This window comes from Sus scrofa, chromosome 1 (genome assembly GCF_000003025.6).
Source record: "Sus scrofa isolate TJ Tabasco breed Duroc chromosome 1, Sscrofa11.1, whole genome shotgun sequence".
NCBI lineage: Eukaryota > Metazoa > Chordata > Mammalia > Artiodactyla > Suidae > Sus > Sus scrofa.
Genome location: NC_010443.5, coordinates 98,500,146 through 98,516,339, shown reverse-complemented (window position 1 = coordinate 98,516,339; position 16,194 = coordinate 98,500,146). Strand labels below are relative to the sequence as shown.

General features: G+C 49.2%; 1 protein-coding gene across 5 annotated transcripts in view; it reads left to right on the top strand.

Annotated features, from left to right (window-relative positions):
- The window catches only part of SMAD7 (SMAD family member 7), a 31,125-nt gene extending 27,585 nt beyond the window's left edge, over positions 1–3,540 (top strand). For all 5 annotated transcript variants that reach the window (XM_013992844.2, XM_005659454.3, NM_001244175.1 and 2 more), the window contains one exon: positions 1,520–3,540. In XM_013992844.2, the coding sequence (XP_013848298.1) occupies positions 1,520–2,058 (539 nt within the window). In that variant the 3' untranslated portion in view covers positions 2,059–3,540. The remainder of the gene's footprint in view (positions 1–1,519) is intronic.

Below are 16,194 nucleotides of genomic sequence, written 5' to 3'. Positions count from 1 at the left end.
GCCTGGTTTGGCTCCCAGGCCCGAACATGCCTAGAAACGTTGGAAGGAGTTGGCATGCTGAGCTGCCCTGGCTCCCCGGCCTGCGGGGATGGCGGGATGCGGGGCCTGAGCCCTCCTCCAACCCCCAGCCGCTGTGCCATATAACCCATCATCGCTTCCAAAAATCAAAAAGGCCTAACAGAGCAAAAGACACCTCCCGCCAACCCCTGCCTTCAACCCCAAGCCCCCCAGTAACAGAGAAGCAGGAGCTTACAGGGAGGGCGGGAGGAGGGCTCTGCCGCCGGCCCTGCTCTCCCCTGCCTTTCCCCATTTTTGTTAACAAATACAAGACTTCCGGTCTCCGCCCTGCCACCACAAACCGCAGCGTTCCTGCAGCCCGGCTGGGCTCGGGAGATTTATGGCTCCCAGTCTGAGGCCTACCCCGCCGGCTCCAGCTTGAGGAAGAGTCGGAATGCCAGCCGCCGGGGCCCCCTGGCTTCCATATATCCTCCCTTTTAAAAGACCTCCAAGCGCCTGTTCAGGAAAAATCACCTTAGCAGACTCACCCCAGCCTCCCCTGCTGGCTGCCGTGGGAAGAAAGCACGTCTAGGAAAGCCGGGGTGGGGCCTCCAGGGGCGGACAGAAGAAGGAGGGGGAGGACACCCAGTCTAGATGCTTCTGGGGAGGGAGGGGGAGGAGGAGGAGGAGGGTTCCCCCCCGCCAAAGGCATGGTTGTACCCACTTGAGACACACAATCTTCCATCTGGGCCGGAGGTAGTCGGGGCTGACACCAAGTTGCATGTTGTGACTTGGCGTGTTGACAGGAGCTCACCCTTTGTGTACAGAGCTGCCGGGGACAGACACACTGAGTTGTTTTTCTATTAGGAAGATAGGTATTTTTATCCCAAGCCACCTCCATTAAAGTTTCCCCCAGACAGTGCTCCCTGATGACCAAGGCATTGATCTGAGGACTGGGTGACAAGCACAGAGACTGTTTAGCAGGTGGTCCTGGGGTCAAGGTCTGGCTGTGTCATCCCTGGGGCCTGAGCAACAGACTTCCTGAGGCCAGGTTTTCTCATGAGGATGACAAGGGGCTGGAGCAGCTGGCCTGCAAGGTTCCATCCAGTTTAAAGGACTATAATTTTAGACCTGTCTAGAAGGCCTCTCCCAGCCCTAAAAGTAAGCCCTCCAACTAAGTTACTAAGTGGTCCTGGCTTCTGATTCTGCAGGGATGGGGCTTCCACTGGTAGGGTTGGTGTCCTGGGTTCCTGATAGGATGCGGGGGAGCAGAGGGATCAGGGACCCCCATGCTTTAGAGGCCCCGCTCTTCCATCACTGGGTTAAGATCTCCAAGCCCCCCATAGGGGAACTGTACAGCCTGTGGCACATCCAGTGCCCTATCATCTCTTTCTGTCTTGCACTGAGAAACAGTGGGCCTGGCGGCCCAGGAGTGCGGATGTGCACGTCATCTTGGTTTGGGAGGAAGAGGAAAATGCCAGTCCCCATCATCACCCACCATGTCTGCCATTTTGTCTTCTAGATTCCCAACTTCTTCTGGAGCCTGGGGATCGGTCACACTGGTGCGTGGTGGCATACTGGGAGGAGAAGACGAGAGTGGGGAGGCTCTACTGTGTCCAGGAGCCCTCCCTGGATATCTTTTATGATCTACCTCAGGGGAATGGCTTTTGCCTTGGACAGCTCAATTCGGACAACAAGAGTCAGCTGGTGCAGAAAGTGCGGAGCAAGATCGGCTGTGGCATCCAGCTCACGCGGGAAGTGGATGGCGTGTGGGTGTACAACCGCAGCAGTTACCCCATCTTCATCAAGTCAGCCACACTGGACAACCCGGACTCCAGGACGCTGTTGGTACACAAAGTGTTCCCCGGTTTCTCCATCAAGGCTTTTGACTATGAGAAAGCGTACAGCCTGCAGCGGCCCAACGACCACGAGTTCATGCAGCAGCCGTGGACTGGGTTCACCGTGCAGATCAGCTTCGTGAAGGGCTGGGGCCAGTGCTACACCCGGCAGTTCATCAGCAGCTGCCCATGCTGGCTGGAGGTCATCTTCAACAGCCGGTAGCCTCGTGGGGGAGAGGACAGAGCGGGAGCCGAGCGGGCCCAGTCCAAACTACTTTGCTGCTAAGATTTTCCTCCTGAGTGCTTGCTTTTCATGCAAACTCTTTGGTCATTTTTTTTTTCCTTCCTCTCGTCGTTCTTGTTTATGTTATGTTTTGTTTTGTTCTTTGAGAAATAGCTTATGAAAAGAATTGTTGGTTTTTTTTTTTTTTTTTTTTCCTCTTCGGGGCGGGTTGGGGCGGGGGCAGGGGTGGGCAGTGGTAAGGTTGGCAGAACACCCAGATCTGAAAAGGGGAAGCAAAAATCAGTGCCACCAAACACAGTGTAAATGGGGAGCAGGCCCCAACCTTGGGGTCATCGTAGCCCTTAGTAGGGCTTATGTGTGAGTGAGTGTGTGCGCGTGTGTGAGTGTAGATGGGGGAGGCGGTGTGCTCTGTGTTGTTAACTACGAATGCTCCCAAGCTGTGTCTCTAGCCCCTTGCACCTGCGCAGTGGGGCAGCAGGTCTCCCAGCAGCTGCCAGCAGCAAGGTTGTGTCCCCAGCCTGTGGAAGCCCCCCTGCCCCTCGCCACCCCTTCCTAGGACATTGGCCTGTCCGCAGGCTTCTTCGAAGCAGCTCTACAAGAAGCCGAACCAGAACCTATTTCCCATGCTGTCTCACTCGCCCCCGCCCCCTCCAGCCACCTCCCTGCCATCGTCCTTTCTCTTTTGGCCACCTGCTCCTGGATTGTCTCTGAGATGGACTTCCTGAGGGCTGCCGGGGCAGCCCCATTACAGTATTGCTCACCCAGTGCCCTCTCAGGCCCCTCAGCCTCTCCCCGTCCCTGGTTACATCAGGTTTTTCCTGGATTCAGAAAACCAGCTCAGCATTTTCCTTCCCTCCGCAGCCTGTGTGCTGAGCTCTGCTGTTAGACCAGTGAGGGGAGCAGCACCCCCCTGCCCCCCGCTCCCCCTTCCCACCAAGAAGGATTCGGTCCATTGTAACCCAAGGTACCATCCTGAGCTGACACCCCTAACTCTTCTCATTTCTTCTACAACTCATACACTCGGATGATACGTTGACACTGCTCTTAGCTCAATGAGCATGTTTAGACTTTAACATAAGCTATTTTTCTAACTACAAAGGTTTAAATGAACAAGAGAAGCATTCTCATTGGAAATTTAGCATTGTAGTGCTTTGAGAGAGAAAGGACTCCTGAAAAAAACCTGAGATTTATTAAAGAAAAAATGTATTTTATGTTATATATAAATATATTATTACTTGTAAATATGAAGACGTTTTATAAGCATCATTATTTATGTATTGTGCAATGTGTATAAACAAAAATAAAGAAAAGATGCACTTTGCTTTAATATAAATGCAAATAACAAATGCCAAATTAAAAAAAGATAAACACAAGATTGGTGTTTTTTTCTATGGGTGTTATCACCTGGCTGAATGTTTTTCTAAAGGAGTTTATGTTCCATTAAACAATTTTTAAAATGTATACTTGATTCCCTTGTTGTCTTCCAGCTCCTTTTTTTTCCTGGTAGGAGGGGAGTGGGGAGGTGCAGAATCCAGGACAGTTGGTGTCTCCTCGTGCTTGGTTGGGAGGAAAGGGGGGGACCACAGAAGGGAGAAACATCCAAAAGAACTTGGTCTTCTCTGAATGCTAGAAAGAGCCATACCTGCACAGATAGCACCTTTCTTATAAGGCAGTAACCCTAGAGTGTAGTTGGTGGGTGTCCTGAATTTGTCAACCTCAGGGAGCCCTGAGTTACAAAAGCAGGTGACTTTTTTCAAAGCTTGAAAAGTTGAGTTCCTGATGTACCTCAGCAGGGTAAGAACCCAACTATAATATCCATGAGGATGTGGGTTCCATCCCTGGCCTCCGTGGGTTAAGGATCTGGTGTTGCTGCAAGCTGTGGCATAGGTTACAGATGTGGCTCTGACGTGGCACTGCTGTGACTGGTGTAGGCCGGTGGCTGCAGCTCTGATTTGATCCCTTGCCTGGGAACTTCCATATGCTGCAGGTGCAGCCTTGAAAAAAAAAAAAGAAAAAAAATCTTGAAGAGCTTAGTAAAGAGAGTTTCATTTTGAATGATGGGCAAGGGGAAGAGGAGGTATAGTCCTAAGAACTTGGGGTCCATCTGATTCCTGCTTGCCAGCTCCTTGCTGTATGTTCAATCCTGACACTACTGCACCTTTCCCTGAGGAAGGTCACTGCCACAATGGGTTCCAGGACAGCTTCCCTGAGGGCTGAAGCCCTGGAGTAGAGATGAGGCACAGGCTGTGCTGGTGGTAGGAGGAATCGGCCACCTGGGTCTGCGAAGTTCTGTACTGCACACTCCGAGAGGACTGAAAAGAAGTCTAGCTCCTACACTGCACTCTCTCCAGTTTGCTGTTCCCTTGACTCAGCCCAGCCCCAGTGGCACTTGCTGGTAACCTACCTCTTCAGAACTGCCCCTGGGATTTCCACTGCTCTCTTGATCCACTCCTTGATCTGATCCACATTTATTTTATTTTTATTTTTTTGCTTTTTGGGGCCACACCCATGGCACATGGAGGTTCCCAGGCTAGGGGTCCAATTGGAGCTGCAGCTGCAGGCCACAGCCACAGCAACACCAAATCCAAGACACGACTGCAACCTACACCACCGCTCACAGCAATTCCGGATCCTACCCCACTGAACAAGGCCAGGGATCAAACCTGCAATGTCATTGATACGCTTCAGGTTCATTACCACTGAGCCACAATGGGAACTCCCTGATCCACATTTTAGATTCAAGGCCTTTTGTGCAAGAAATGGGTCCAAACTGGGCACCCGATTAGGTGCTTATGTCAGGGGGTCTTGAACCTTAGACCCAGGAAGGGGCTCTCTTAGAAGTGGGGCTTAAGATTTTGGATATCACAAACCAGTACAATTTCAGAAAACGTTTTTTGGAGGGACCAAATAGGATCACCAATTTTTCATTTTGCCAAATGACACCATGCATCACAGCCTACCGGCACCACCATTTAATTCGCAGGAATTGTCATCCACTTGTGTACTGAGAATGTTAATACCTGTTGCTTTATGACCCAGAGGTTAGTGCCACATGGTCATCTTGGCCAGCTTATTCACAAGAGGTGATGGGGAGCTCACTACCTCCTGTGGCAGCTTTTTATCAGTTAAACTAAAACCTGCCTCCATTTATTCTAGTTCTGCAACCTAGAATAAGCGTAAAATCCCATGTCTGGAAAACACCCAAGGAGGGCTCTAATTAACTCCCGGGTGGTAGCAGTGGAGGAGGGGCGGGGTGGAAGGTGTTACATTAGGGAGCTGTCAAAGGCATTTTCCTTTGCTCTAACTTGCATCAGCATGCCAGGAAGCTCTTTAATAATAATAATAGCTACCATTTATTGAAGGCTTAGCTGGTTGCCAGGCATGGTGTTAAGAGTTTAAGGGAATTATTTAATCCTCACTAGGACCCCCTGCAAAAATGGAGGCTTTGGGAGGTTAAAAGATTGGCCCAAGGTCACTGGGCCAGGGAGTGCAGTTTTAGGGGTGGGGGGGATTGGGGGCCGACTCTGGTATCACTCCTTGGTCCATACCCTATAGAGACATTATTTGATGCAGTTTGTTGGGGTACCGGGGGCCCCATATTGTTTGCTCTGCATGCTGCATGGGCAGAACCTCTGGCTCTGGAGGCAGGAGCTATGGGAGCAGCACATTCCCACCTGCCTCAGTCACCTGGACTCAACTCTCAGCCCCATGAGGTTAGAACTGGTCTGAGTGCCTGTGGACCCCATGGGGTGGCTGGCTCTGGGTTAGGGAAAGAGGGATACTTAGGGAAGACCCCAAGTTTGCAGAACCTGGTCCTGAGCCACCATAACCAGGGGCACCCCCCCGGGAACCTCCGAAGTGCCGGGGTTGCTGTAGGGAGCACCCAGGTCTCGGTGGTGCTGGGGGACAGGCTGCCCACACCAGACAGTGGCCAGCAGCACAGATGGAGGGGCGCGTACCCCGGACCACACGGAGCTCAGAGGAGCGAGGACCTGCAGCCCAGGTGAATGTGGATTAGCAGAGGGCAGGAGGGGATGCCCCGTTGGAGGGAATTCTCCTGCCTCCTGGTTCTCCTTCCTCTCCCAGCTCACCAGTCAGGTTTGGGGGTGTGTCATAGGCTTCTGCCCAGGGCTCTCTTCTCAGGCCACACCCTGTCCTCGGGGTAACATCGCTTCTACTCCGGTGCCTTCATCTCCCCCCACCTGTGGATGCCTCAGCTGCTCTGGCCAGAAGCCAGATTCTCCCACCTCCCTTGCCCCATCCCCCACCATGACACAGAAATCCAGATCCCTGCCTCATTCTACCCATAATTATACAACGCAAAGCTTTCTCACGTATGGGCCCCTGCTCTCTCCCCACTAGTACGATTGAGTCCAGGGCCTTCTAGTGACTCCTTGGCCTTCCTTCCTCTGTTCCAGGTGCCCTTTCAGCATCTGCCTCTGCCAGCCTCACCCTTTAACACACACATACTCACGCAGACACGCAGACACACAATACATACATATATAGACCCACACATACACACGCATAACACACATGCAGACACACAATACACACATACACCCCATAACATACACACGCACACACATATACAGACACACACACACGATACATAAACATGCATGCATATAACACAAAGCGGTCATACACATACACACATATACAGAATACATACATAACACACACACAACAAACATACATGTATGCACATAACACACATGCAAACACACACACATAACACACACATATACACCCATAACATACACATGCAGACACAACATGCACACATATAACACACATGCACAACACATATGCATATACACATATAACACAAAGCAGGCACACACCTATACATACTTAAACAGAATACATACATAACACATACACACATAACACACGTGTGCACACACACACACATCCCCTCTGTCCCGGGCAGGCAGAGTGACTTGCAGTTCTTTAAACATACTTTGTTTACGTGCCTCTGAGCAAGTACTATCCAGTCCCTTCTTCATTTGGGTTGTCCCACCCTTCAGGATGCAGCTCAGACCACACTTCCTCCAGGAAGCCTCCTTCTTACAAATTTCTGCTCTAAAGAGACATCAGTGGTGTAAGAGCCTCTCTCCCCCACTGAACAGTAAGCTTTTGGCACTCTGGGGTCTCAGCTGGGACCTCTCTGAGGATCCACTGCCCTAACAATTTCTGGCACAAGGCTTGTCCCCGTGAGGGAGGGAGAGCCAGAACTGTGGGCTTAGTTTGGGATGGAAATAATGATACTAATAGCCAGACTGATTGTGTTGTGACTATGTGGTAAGCAGAGTTCCAAGCATTTTACATTGGGATTATCTGCTATAATCCTTATAACCATCCTATAAGCAGATACCGGTCTCATGAGCCCCATTCTACAGATGAATAAACTGAGGTTAAGGAGTGGCCCAAGGTCCCCTGGCTGGTAAGTGGTAGCATCGGATTTCATCACCTCTGTACTATCTCATCTCTACGGGCAGGCCTGGGTCAAGGGTGACGGAGTTGGACATACGTTTTCCCTAAAACAAGTTCTGGTCTGAAAAGATCAAGCCGATCTGATTGCCAATGGAAACACCACCCGACGTTTGTACAGATTTGTGTGTACCACGCTGGATTTTCCTGGTGTGTGCGCCCTCGGCCTGCACTGTGGCACCAGGCAGGCAGGCTTGGCCGGTCCCGGAAGAGCAGACCCTCTCCAGGTGACTGATCTGCCCAGGACACCCACGTACAGCCTGAGGGGGCAGAGGATGGAACTGCACCCAAGCCCACAGCAAACAGAATTCCTGACAATTAGGCCCCCACGCTCAGCCTCCAGAGGAGCTTCCAGCCGTCTGCGTGTAGTCACTGCAGCTATGCTGGAGGCACAGCCCTAGACGGTGACCCAACGCGTGCCGGGCTGGTGGGTGGGGGTCTGACTCAGGGGATGTGACTCAGGGTCCTGTGTTTTGGAGTCAGAGAGACCGAGGTTTGAGTGCTCGCTTGGGTAAGTCACTTAAGCTCTCTGAACCTCAATTTCTGAAACATAAAGTGGGCCTTATGCCTGCATGGTGGGGCCAGGAGGGGGATTGGGGGGAATGCACTGAAGAGCTAGCTGTGGGCTCATTAGGCTGAACCAGGAGGGACTCCTCATATCTGACTGTTCGTTGTTGTTTCGTTTTTCCTTTTTCTTTTTACGGCCCCACCTGCAGCATATGGAGGTTCCCAGGCTAGGGGTCAAATTGGAGTTGCAGCTGCTGGCCTATACCACAGCCACAGCAATGCCAGATCTGAGCCGCATCTGCAACCTGCACCGCAGCTTGTGGCAACACAGGAGGCCAGGGATAAAACCTGCATCCTCATGGATACTAGTTGGGTTCTTAACTTGCTGAGCCACAACGGGAAGTCCTATCTGTTTTGACCTACAAAAAACTCCATGGCACTTAATCTACTAGCTGTTCAATTCAAGGCAGTGGCGTAGAGGGGTCCCCAACCCTCTTTTTCACCTGGAGCCATAGGCAGGGGCTGTGCAGCAAGGGGGCTGAGAGAAGACAATCGACTAAGCCAATTAGCAGTATGTGTGTGTGTGGGGGGTCAATATTGGGGTGCTTCCTTGCTGCTCAGAGTGTCAACAAACTGCCCAGGCCAGGCCAGGCCAGGCCAGAGCGAGAAGTGAAGGCTGGTGGGAGCCAGGGCAGGTGGTCTGGGGTGGCCCAACCCCGGGAGGGGAAGGAGGTGGCGTGGGCCCGGGTGGTGCCCATGAGCAGAGCTACCTGCATAGTCCCAGGTTTTCCTGGTGCTGGAGCCACAGGCCCGAGTTGCCAGCTCAGGAGTTTTCCCCAACCAGAAGTGCCCCTCGCCTTCTGAAAGAAATGATTTTCTAAAAATGGAGTCCTGCCTGTCCCCCAGCTGCAATTAATCTAGCAAACACAAAGTGGCTGCTGGAGGAAGCCCTGGGTGAGTTTGCACCAGTGGAAGCACTTTGATTAATTCAGGAACAGTTCACTGACTGGAGGGTAGGGGGTGGGTGAGGGCATGTAGCCTGGGTGCCAGGCTGGGCTCGCTGTGGGGCCTATTTGGTGCCCAGTGGAGCCCCAGAGACTAGGGAGCTGGAAGCCTCTTTCTAGGGAGCCTGTACCATGAGACGTCCTCAAGATTCGAAAGCCACAGGAGGAGTTCCTGCAGTGGCACGATGGGATTGGTGGTGTCTACGGAGCATTGGGATGAAGGCTTGATCCCTAGCCTAGTACAGTGGGTTAAAGATCCTCAACTGCATATGCCACGGGGAGGCCTAATAATAATAATAATAATAATAGATAATATAAAAAACCCACAGGACCTCAGACCCCTACCAATCTCAGATCCCCCGCCCCAAGTTCATCGCATAGACATAGGTGCCTCGGGCCAGGTGAAGCTGATCAGTAAACCTGGAGCACTTTCTGGAACTGCCATTTTAAGGAGATTTGAGGGAGAAAGAATATGATTATGTCATCCTAAGACCAGTCCATCTATGTTATGAGTAGAATGCAAATGTAATGTGAATTATTATTATTATTTGCTTTTTAGGGCAGCACCTGCAGGACATGGAGGTTCCCAGGCTAGGGATCCAATTGGAGCTACAGCTGCTGGCCTACACCACAGCCACAGCAACGCAGGATCCAAGCTGCGTCTGTGACCTACACCACAGCTCATGGCAATGGCAGATTCTTAACCCACTGAGCGAGCCAGGGATGGAACCCAAAACCTCGTTGTTCCTAGTCAGATTTGTTTTCTCTGCCTCATAACAGAAAGTCCTTGACGCAGTGAAGTAACAAGACTGAAGGACATGTCCCTGTTCGCGGTATTGATTTCACCGTGGTCCCAGGCCCAGGTGGGTGCTTTGGTGGAAAAGTAGGCAATGGAATCTATGCTCTGGACTTACAGGCAGGACCCAGAAGACCTAGAGGTAGAAACAGAATGTGTCCCTTAGGATTGCATTGAACCTGAAAGAAAATCTGGCTAATTTGTGGGTAACAATATTACATTTGTTCTGAGCGGTGCAGAGAGCCCTTTCATACACGTTCTCCTAAAGATTCTGGATGGGAGCTCTGATTATCCCTCTTTTAGAAGAAGGAACTAAGGATGGAAGAGATCAATGACTTACTTGAGACCCCCAGCCAAAATGTGGCCAGGCAATTCTCCTGAAATCTATCCCAGGGTTGTGGTTTTTCCCCCCCACCGGAGCATGGCATTCACCTGCTCTGTGCAATGCCCCTTTCAAATTCCTTTTCCTCCGTCAACCTGCTAGGTCCTGGTAACAATGATTGGTCTACTGCAGAAACACTTCATTCTCATCCATAGCCATGTGGTCCCCACTTCCCAGCCTTTCTTGCAGTCTGTTTGGGGCCATGTGACTAGTTCTAGCCAATGGGTTTTGAGTGGAGGTGCCACATGCCCATCTGGGCTAAAGCACTAAAGAACTGATAAGCAGTGATCCAGCTCTTGCTCTCTCTTGCTGTCACCAGGGCCAAGAAGATATGTTTTGAAATGATGGAGGCATGAGATGAAAACAGCCTGGATCCCTGAGAAAGGCACCAGCCCGGCAGCTGGCTAGAAAGGTGCAACTTTCATGCATTACCAGCCTATTCCTTGCACTCAGGGGCTCAATGCAATCTATCTTGCTTTCTTCTTTTCATGGAGGTTGGTCTTATATCTCCAGCACAACTGGAGGTCCTTGAGGTCAGGCACCGGCTCGCATACTTACTTAAATCACACCTTGCATAGCACTAAACCCACGAGACCTAGTAGGTGCTTTGCAATGACCTGATGTGATTGACACAAACTGAGGGACCCTCTTCCCTAGTGACTCTGGAGGGATTGCTGGTTGCCCTTCAAGAGCACAGTCTCCCCATGTGATCCAGACCCCCTGCTTGCCTGCTCCTCACCTCCTAAAAGCCACTAGCAGCCCTGCCCCACCCTCCTCCTCAGACTGCCCTTCTCCATAGGATCGAGTGACAATTCCAACCCAGGCCAGTGTCAGTGGCCAGCCTAGCCAAGATCAGGGCCCTCCTGGGCTTCTTCACTCAGCCAAAGAAGAGGAAGTTCCAGAGCAGAGCTGACCACATTGATTAGAATCCTCAGGTAGTACATAGCTCCTCTTATCCTGCTTTACTTTTCTTCATAGCACAGTTTTGCAGGATGTGTATTGTATTATGCATTTTAAAAAAGATTTTATTTATTTATTTGTTTTGTCTTTTCAGGGCAGCACCTGCAGCATATGGAGGTTCCCAGGCTAGGGATCAAATCAGAGCTGCAGCTGCTGGCCTAACACCACAGCCACAGCAATGCCTGATTTGAGCCACATCTGCCACCTACACCCCAGCTGCAGCAAGGCTGGATCCTTAACCCACTGTGCCAAGATTGAACTGGTAGCGCCACAGAGACAAGCTGGATCATGAACCCACTGCACCACAGCAGGAAATCCTAATGCTTTATTTTATATCTGTTTGTTGTCTTGGTTGTTGTCCGACTCCCCTCTGGTTACTACCATATCCTCAGTATCTAGGACGGTGTCCCAGACAAAGTGGGCACTTGACAACTATTCCTTGGATCAATCAGTGTTGAATGACTAGCTCATCTTTCTAACTGAAGCAACTGCATTCAAGTTTCAGGTGGATTCAGTTCTTCCCTCAAGAAAAGTAGGTTTGTACTTATTTTATAATATTGTGAAGAGAAAGTGTACATTCTTGGGAGTTTTCTGGTGGTGCAGTGGGTTAAGGATCTGGTGTTGTCACTGCTGTGGTGCAGGTTCAATCCCTGGCCCAGGACCTTGCACATGCCATGGGCAAAAAAAAGAAAGAGTGAATTCTCATAAGTTTCTTCAAAAAGTATATGCAGGAATTCCCATCATGGCTCAGTGGAAACGAATCTGACTTGTATCCATGAGGACATAGGTTCGATCCCTGGCCTCGCTCAGTGGGTTAAGGATCTGACATTGCTATGAGCTGTGGTATAGGTTGCAGATGCTGCTTGGATCTGGTATTGCTGTGGCTGTGGTGTAGGCTGGCAGCAATAGCTCCGATTGGCCCCCTAGCCTGGGAACTTCCATATGCCGTGGGTGTGGCTCTAAAAAGACTAAATAAATAAATAAAGTATATACAGAACTTTCCTCTGGGGTGATGATTACAATGCCAGCACAATCATAATAAGAGCAACAGCCTGCATTTATTGAAGGCAAATTTGTGCCAGCACTCTCAGCAAGGCACTTGGTGTTATCTCTAAGGTAAAAGTTGTCATTATCCCATCTTACGGGTGAGGAAATGGAGGCCCAGGGAGAAGCAGAGTGAGCCGCCCAGGTCTCCCTAACTCCATGGCCCTTGCTCTGAGTCCTTTGCTCCAATGGGAGGCTGCAGCTTTGAAAGAGCAGTCTTTCCGGTTTCTTTCCTCAAGGTTAAGATCCATCCGGAGGCCCAGATTCTGATGAGGCCGCTCATGACTCCAGGGCTGTCCTGTCCCATCAGGGTCTGGAATCTTTGGTGCATCTAGGCCTCGTGTCATCAGTACCAGATCTTCTAATGACACGCCGCAGCCTAGGAAATTACAGGGTCCAAGAGGTTTGTCCCCAAGGCCCTGCCTGGGGTAACTCCAGAGCAGGAGAGAATGTTGGGAATAACAAGAAAGACAGGGTCAGACCGCCAGCTTTAGGTGTGTGGGGCATGCGGCATGGGGATGGAGAAATTTATTTTATTCGTATAGTGTTTTTTCACACTTTAAAAATACTGAAAAAGGCAAGATCAAAAGTAAAAATCATCCTCCATCTCATCATTTAATGTTATGCCTTCCAACGCCACTCCCCAGAGGTGACCACTATCATAGGAGGCTTTGATTCATCCCCTTCTGAACTTGGCCTGCCTCTGCTTTTACACACACACACACACACACAATTTTCATGAATGGAGTCAAGTTTTACATATGGGCCTGCAACTAGCTTCTGTCACTTAATGATGCATCACAGACATATCTGTAGATCATTCATTTTCATGCCATGTTCATGCTTGTCTAGTACTAGAGCTGAATTTAAACAATGCTATTATTCATTTAAGAAATATACCACTTGATACTGAAAAGTGAAGGTGTGGAGCAACTGGAACTCTTGTGAGGAGGTTGGGGATAGATATCAATTGGTTTAACCCGTTTCAGAAAACTGCTTGTCAGTATCTACTACAGCTAATCATACCTGCAGCAGAAATGCATACGTGGGAGTTCCCACTGTGGTGCAACAGGATGCGTGGCATCTTGGGAGCGCTGGAAAGCAAGTTGTATCCCTGGCCAGGAACAGCAGGTTAAGGATCTGGCGTTGTCGCAGCTGTGGCTCAGGTTGCAACTGAGGCTTGGATCTAATTCCTGGCCCTGGATCTCCATATGCCACGGGTGCAAAAAGAAAAAAAGAGAAAAAGACCAAAATGCATACATACATTCACCAAAAGGCCTGAGCAAGAAGTTTCACAGTGGCACTGTTCAAATCCACAAACTGGAAACAACTCAAGTGTCCATCAAAATTAGAATGGGGAGCTCCCGTTGTGACACAGTGGGTTAAGGACCCGATATTGTGTCTGTGAGGATGCGGGTTCAATCCCTGGCCTCACTCAGTGAGTTCAGGATCTGTTGTTGCTGCAAGCTGCAGAGTAAGTCACAGGTGCGGTTGGGATACAGTGTTGCAGTGACTGAGGTGTAGACTGCAGCTGCAGCTCCAAGTTGACCCCTATCCTGGAAACGTCCATGTTCTGCAAGTGTAGCCTTTTAAAAAAGAAAAGAAAACAAAGTAGAATGAATTTTTTATTTTTTTGCTGGCGGGCGCAGCATATGGAAGAGGAGGGAACAGAACAGCGTGAGGGGGAAAAGGGGTTACAATCCTCATGACTATTTAGGGGTCTGACAAAGAGCCTTGTGGATGAGCAGCTGCACGAGTGGTGGAATTTCTAGAGTCCTAGATTCAATCAAAACAATGATAACTACTTCCCTTATTATTATTATTATTATTTGGTCCTTTTTAGGGCCATACCCATGGCATATGGAGGTTCCCAGGCTAGGGGTCTAATCAGAGCTGTAGCCGCTGGCCTACACCAGAGCCACAGATCTGCAGCCTATACCACAGCTCATGGCAACGCCAGATCTTTAACCCACTGAGTGAGGCCAGGGATCGAACCTGCAACCTCATGGTCCCTCGGATTTGTTTCCGCTGTGCCATGACGGGAACTCCCACTACCATTATTATTACTACAAATGGTAGCTGATATTTTTTGAGCACTTACAAAGTGCCAGGTGCTGTGCTAAGTGCTTTATATATATCATTCCTTTTAATCCCTTTAGCATGCCCCGTGTACATACTGGAGGCTCACATAGTTACAGCAAGTCCCCTGCCTACAATATCGCACCAGCTTCTGCTTAACTCTGATTGGTTAGTTGTTCATTTGAGGCCCTGCTATGTGCCAAGTTCTGTGGGGCCCTGAGGTGTACAAATTGGTGTGATACACGGTGTCTGAGCAGGTTAGTAATTGGGTGCTTGTCCAAATCAATGTTCATTGTTTTATTTCATATTTTAGGGGGCTCAAAATAGGTAAATGTGTAAATAAAATTTCTTTTGTTTCACTCCTCTGCAAAGCTTAGCAAGCTAGGGGGTCACTAAAAATTAGACTAAATTAACAAAAAGGGAAAAGAACGTAAAAAAAATTACCTTTAGCTCCATGATCACATTGAACTAGTTGATACCTGAGCACAACCCTTTTAGACTTAGGAGAATATATTCTTCTGTGCTCACCATAGTAGTAGGTGCTCAAAGAAAATTGGTTCGATTGTTAGAAAATGACACTATAGGAGTTCCTGTCGTGGCTCAGTGGCTAACGAACCTGACTAGGAACCATAAGGTTGCGGGTTCAATCCCTGGTCTTGCTCAGTGGGATAAGGATCCGGCGCTGCCATGAGCTGTGGTGTAGGTTACAGACGAGGCTTGGATCCTACGTTGCTCTGGCTCTGGCATAGGCTGGCAGCTACAGCTCTGATTAGACCCCTGGCCTGGGAACTTCCATATGCCACAGGAGTGGCCCCTAGAAAAGACCAAAAAAAAAAAAAGACACTATAATATTGTTTTGTTAACCATATCCTCCTCTGAACACTTAATAATCTAATGAAATCATGTCCCAGGTCCATGAATGCATAACTACTTCTGATGGTTTTTTTCAACATTAGGAGGTGAAGGGGTGTGTGTCCGTATACTTTTTTTCCCCATTTGCATTTCTTTTGTGCATTTCTTTTTTTCCTTTTTAGGGCCACACCTGTGGCATATGGAAGTTCCCAGGCTAGGGGTTGAATCAGAGCTGCAGTTGCTGGCCTACACCACAGCCACAGTAATGCTAGATCTGAGCCGTATCTGTGAACTACACCACAGCTCACGGCATTCCTGGACCCTTAACTCACTGAGCAAGATCAGGGATTGAACCCACATCCTCATGCATACTAGCTGGGTTTGTTTTCGCTGCACCCACTGTGGGAACTCCTCTTTTGTGAATTTCATGTTTATATCTATTGCCTATTTTTTCTCTTGGTCTATTATTCTTTCTGGCCATTTATTTTTTTAATTAATAATTTTTTTCAAGTTTGTACAGGCAATTTTGAAAGCTGAAGATAATTAAAAGACTTACAATGACATACAGCAGACCACTCTCCTTTCTTTTCTTTTTTTTTTTTTTTTTTTTGGCCTTTTTAGGGCTGCACCCATGGCATGTAGAAGTTCCCAGGCTAGAAGTCGAATCGGAGCTATAGTTGCCGGCCTATACCAGAGCTCACAGCATTGCCAGATTCTTAACCCACTGAGCAAGGGCAAGGATTGAACCTGCGTCTTCGTGGATACTAGTCAGATTCATTTCAGCTGAGCCACGACGGGAACGCCCTGTCCTTTCTTATTCTGAGTTTCCCAGAAATAACCCTTTCAACTCTCCATTCTGTTTCTTTTGGTGTTTATCACCGTCTCACTTTTTTTCTTAGTATTTAAAAATATCTGATTGGTTTAAAATGTTGTGAAAATAATACATATTCATTAAAAATATTCAAAAGCAACAAAAGTGTGTTGGGAAAAAAGTT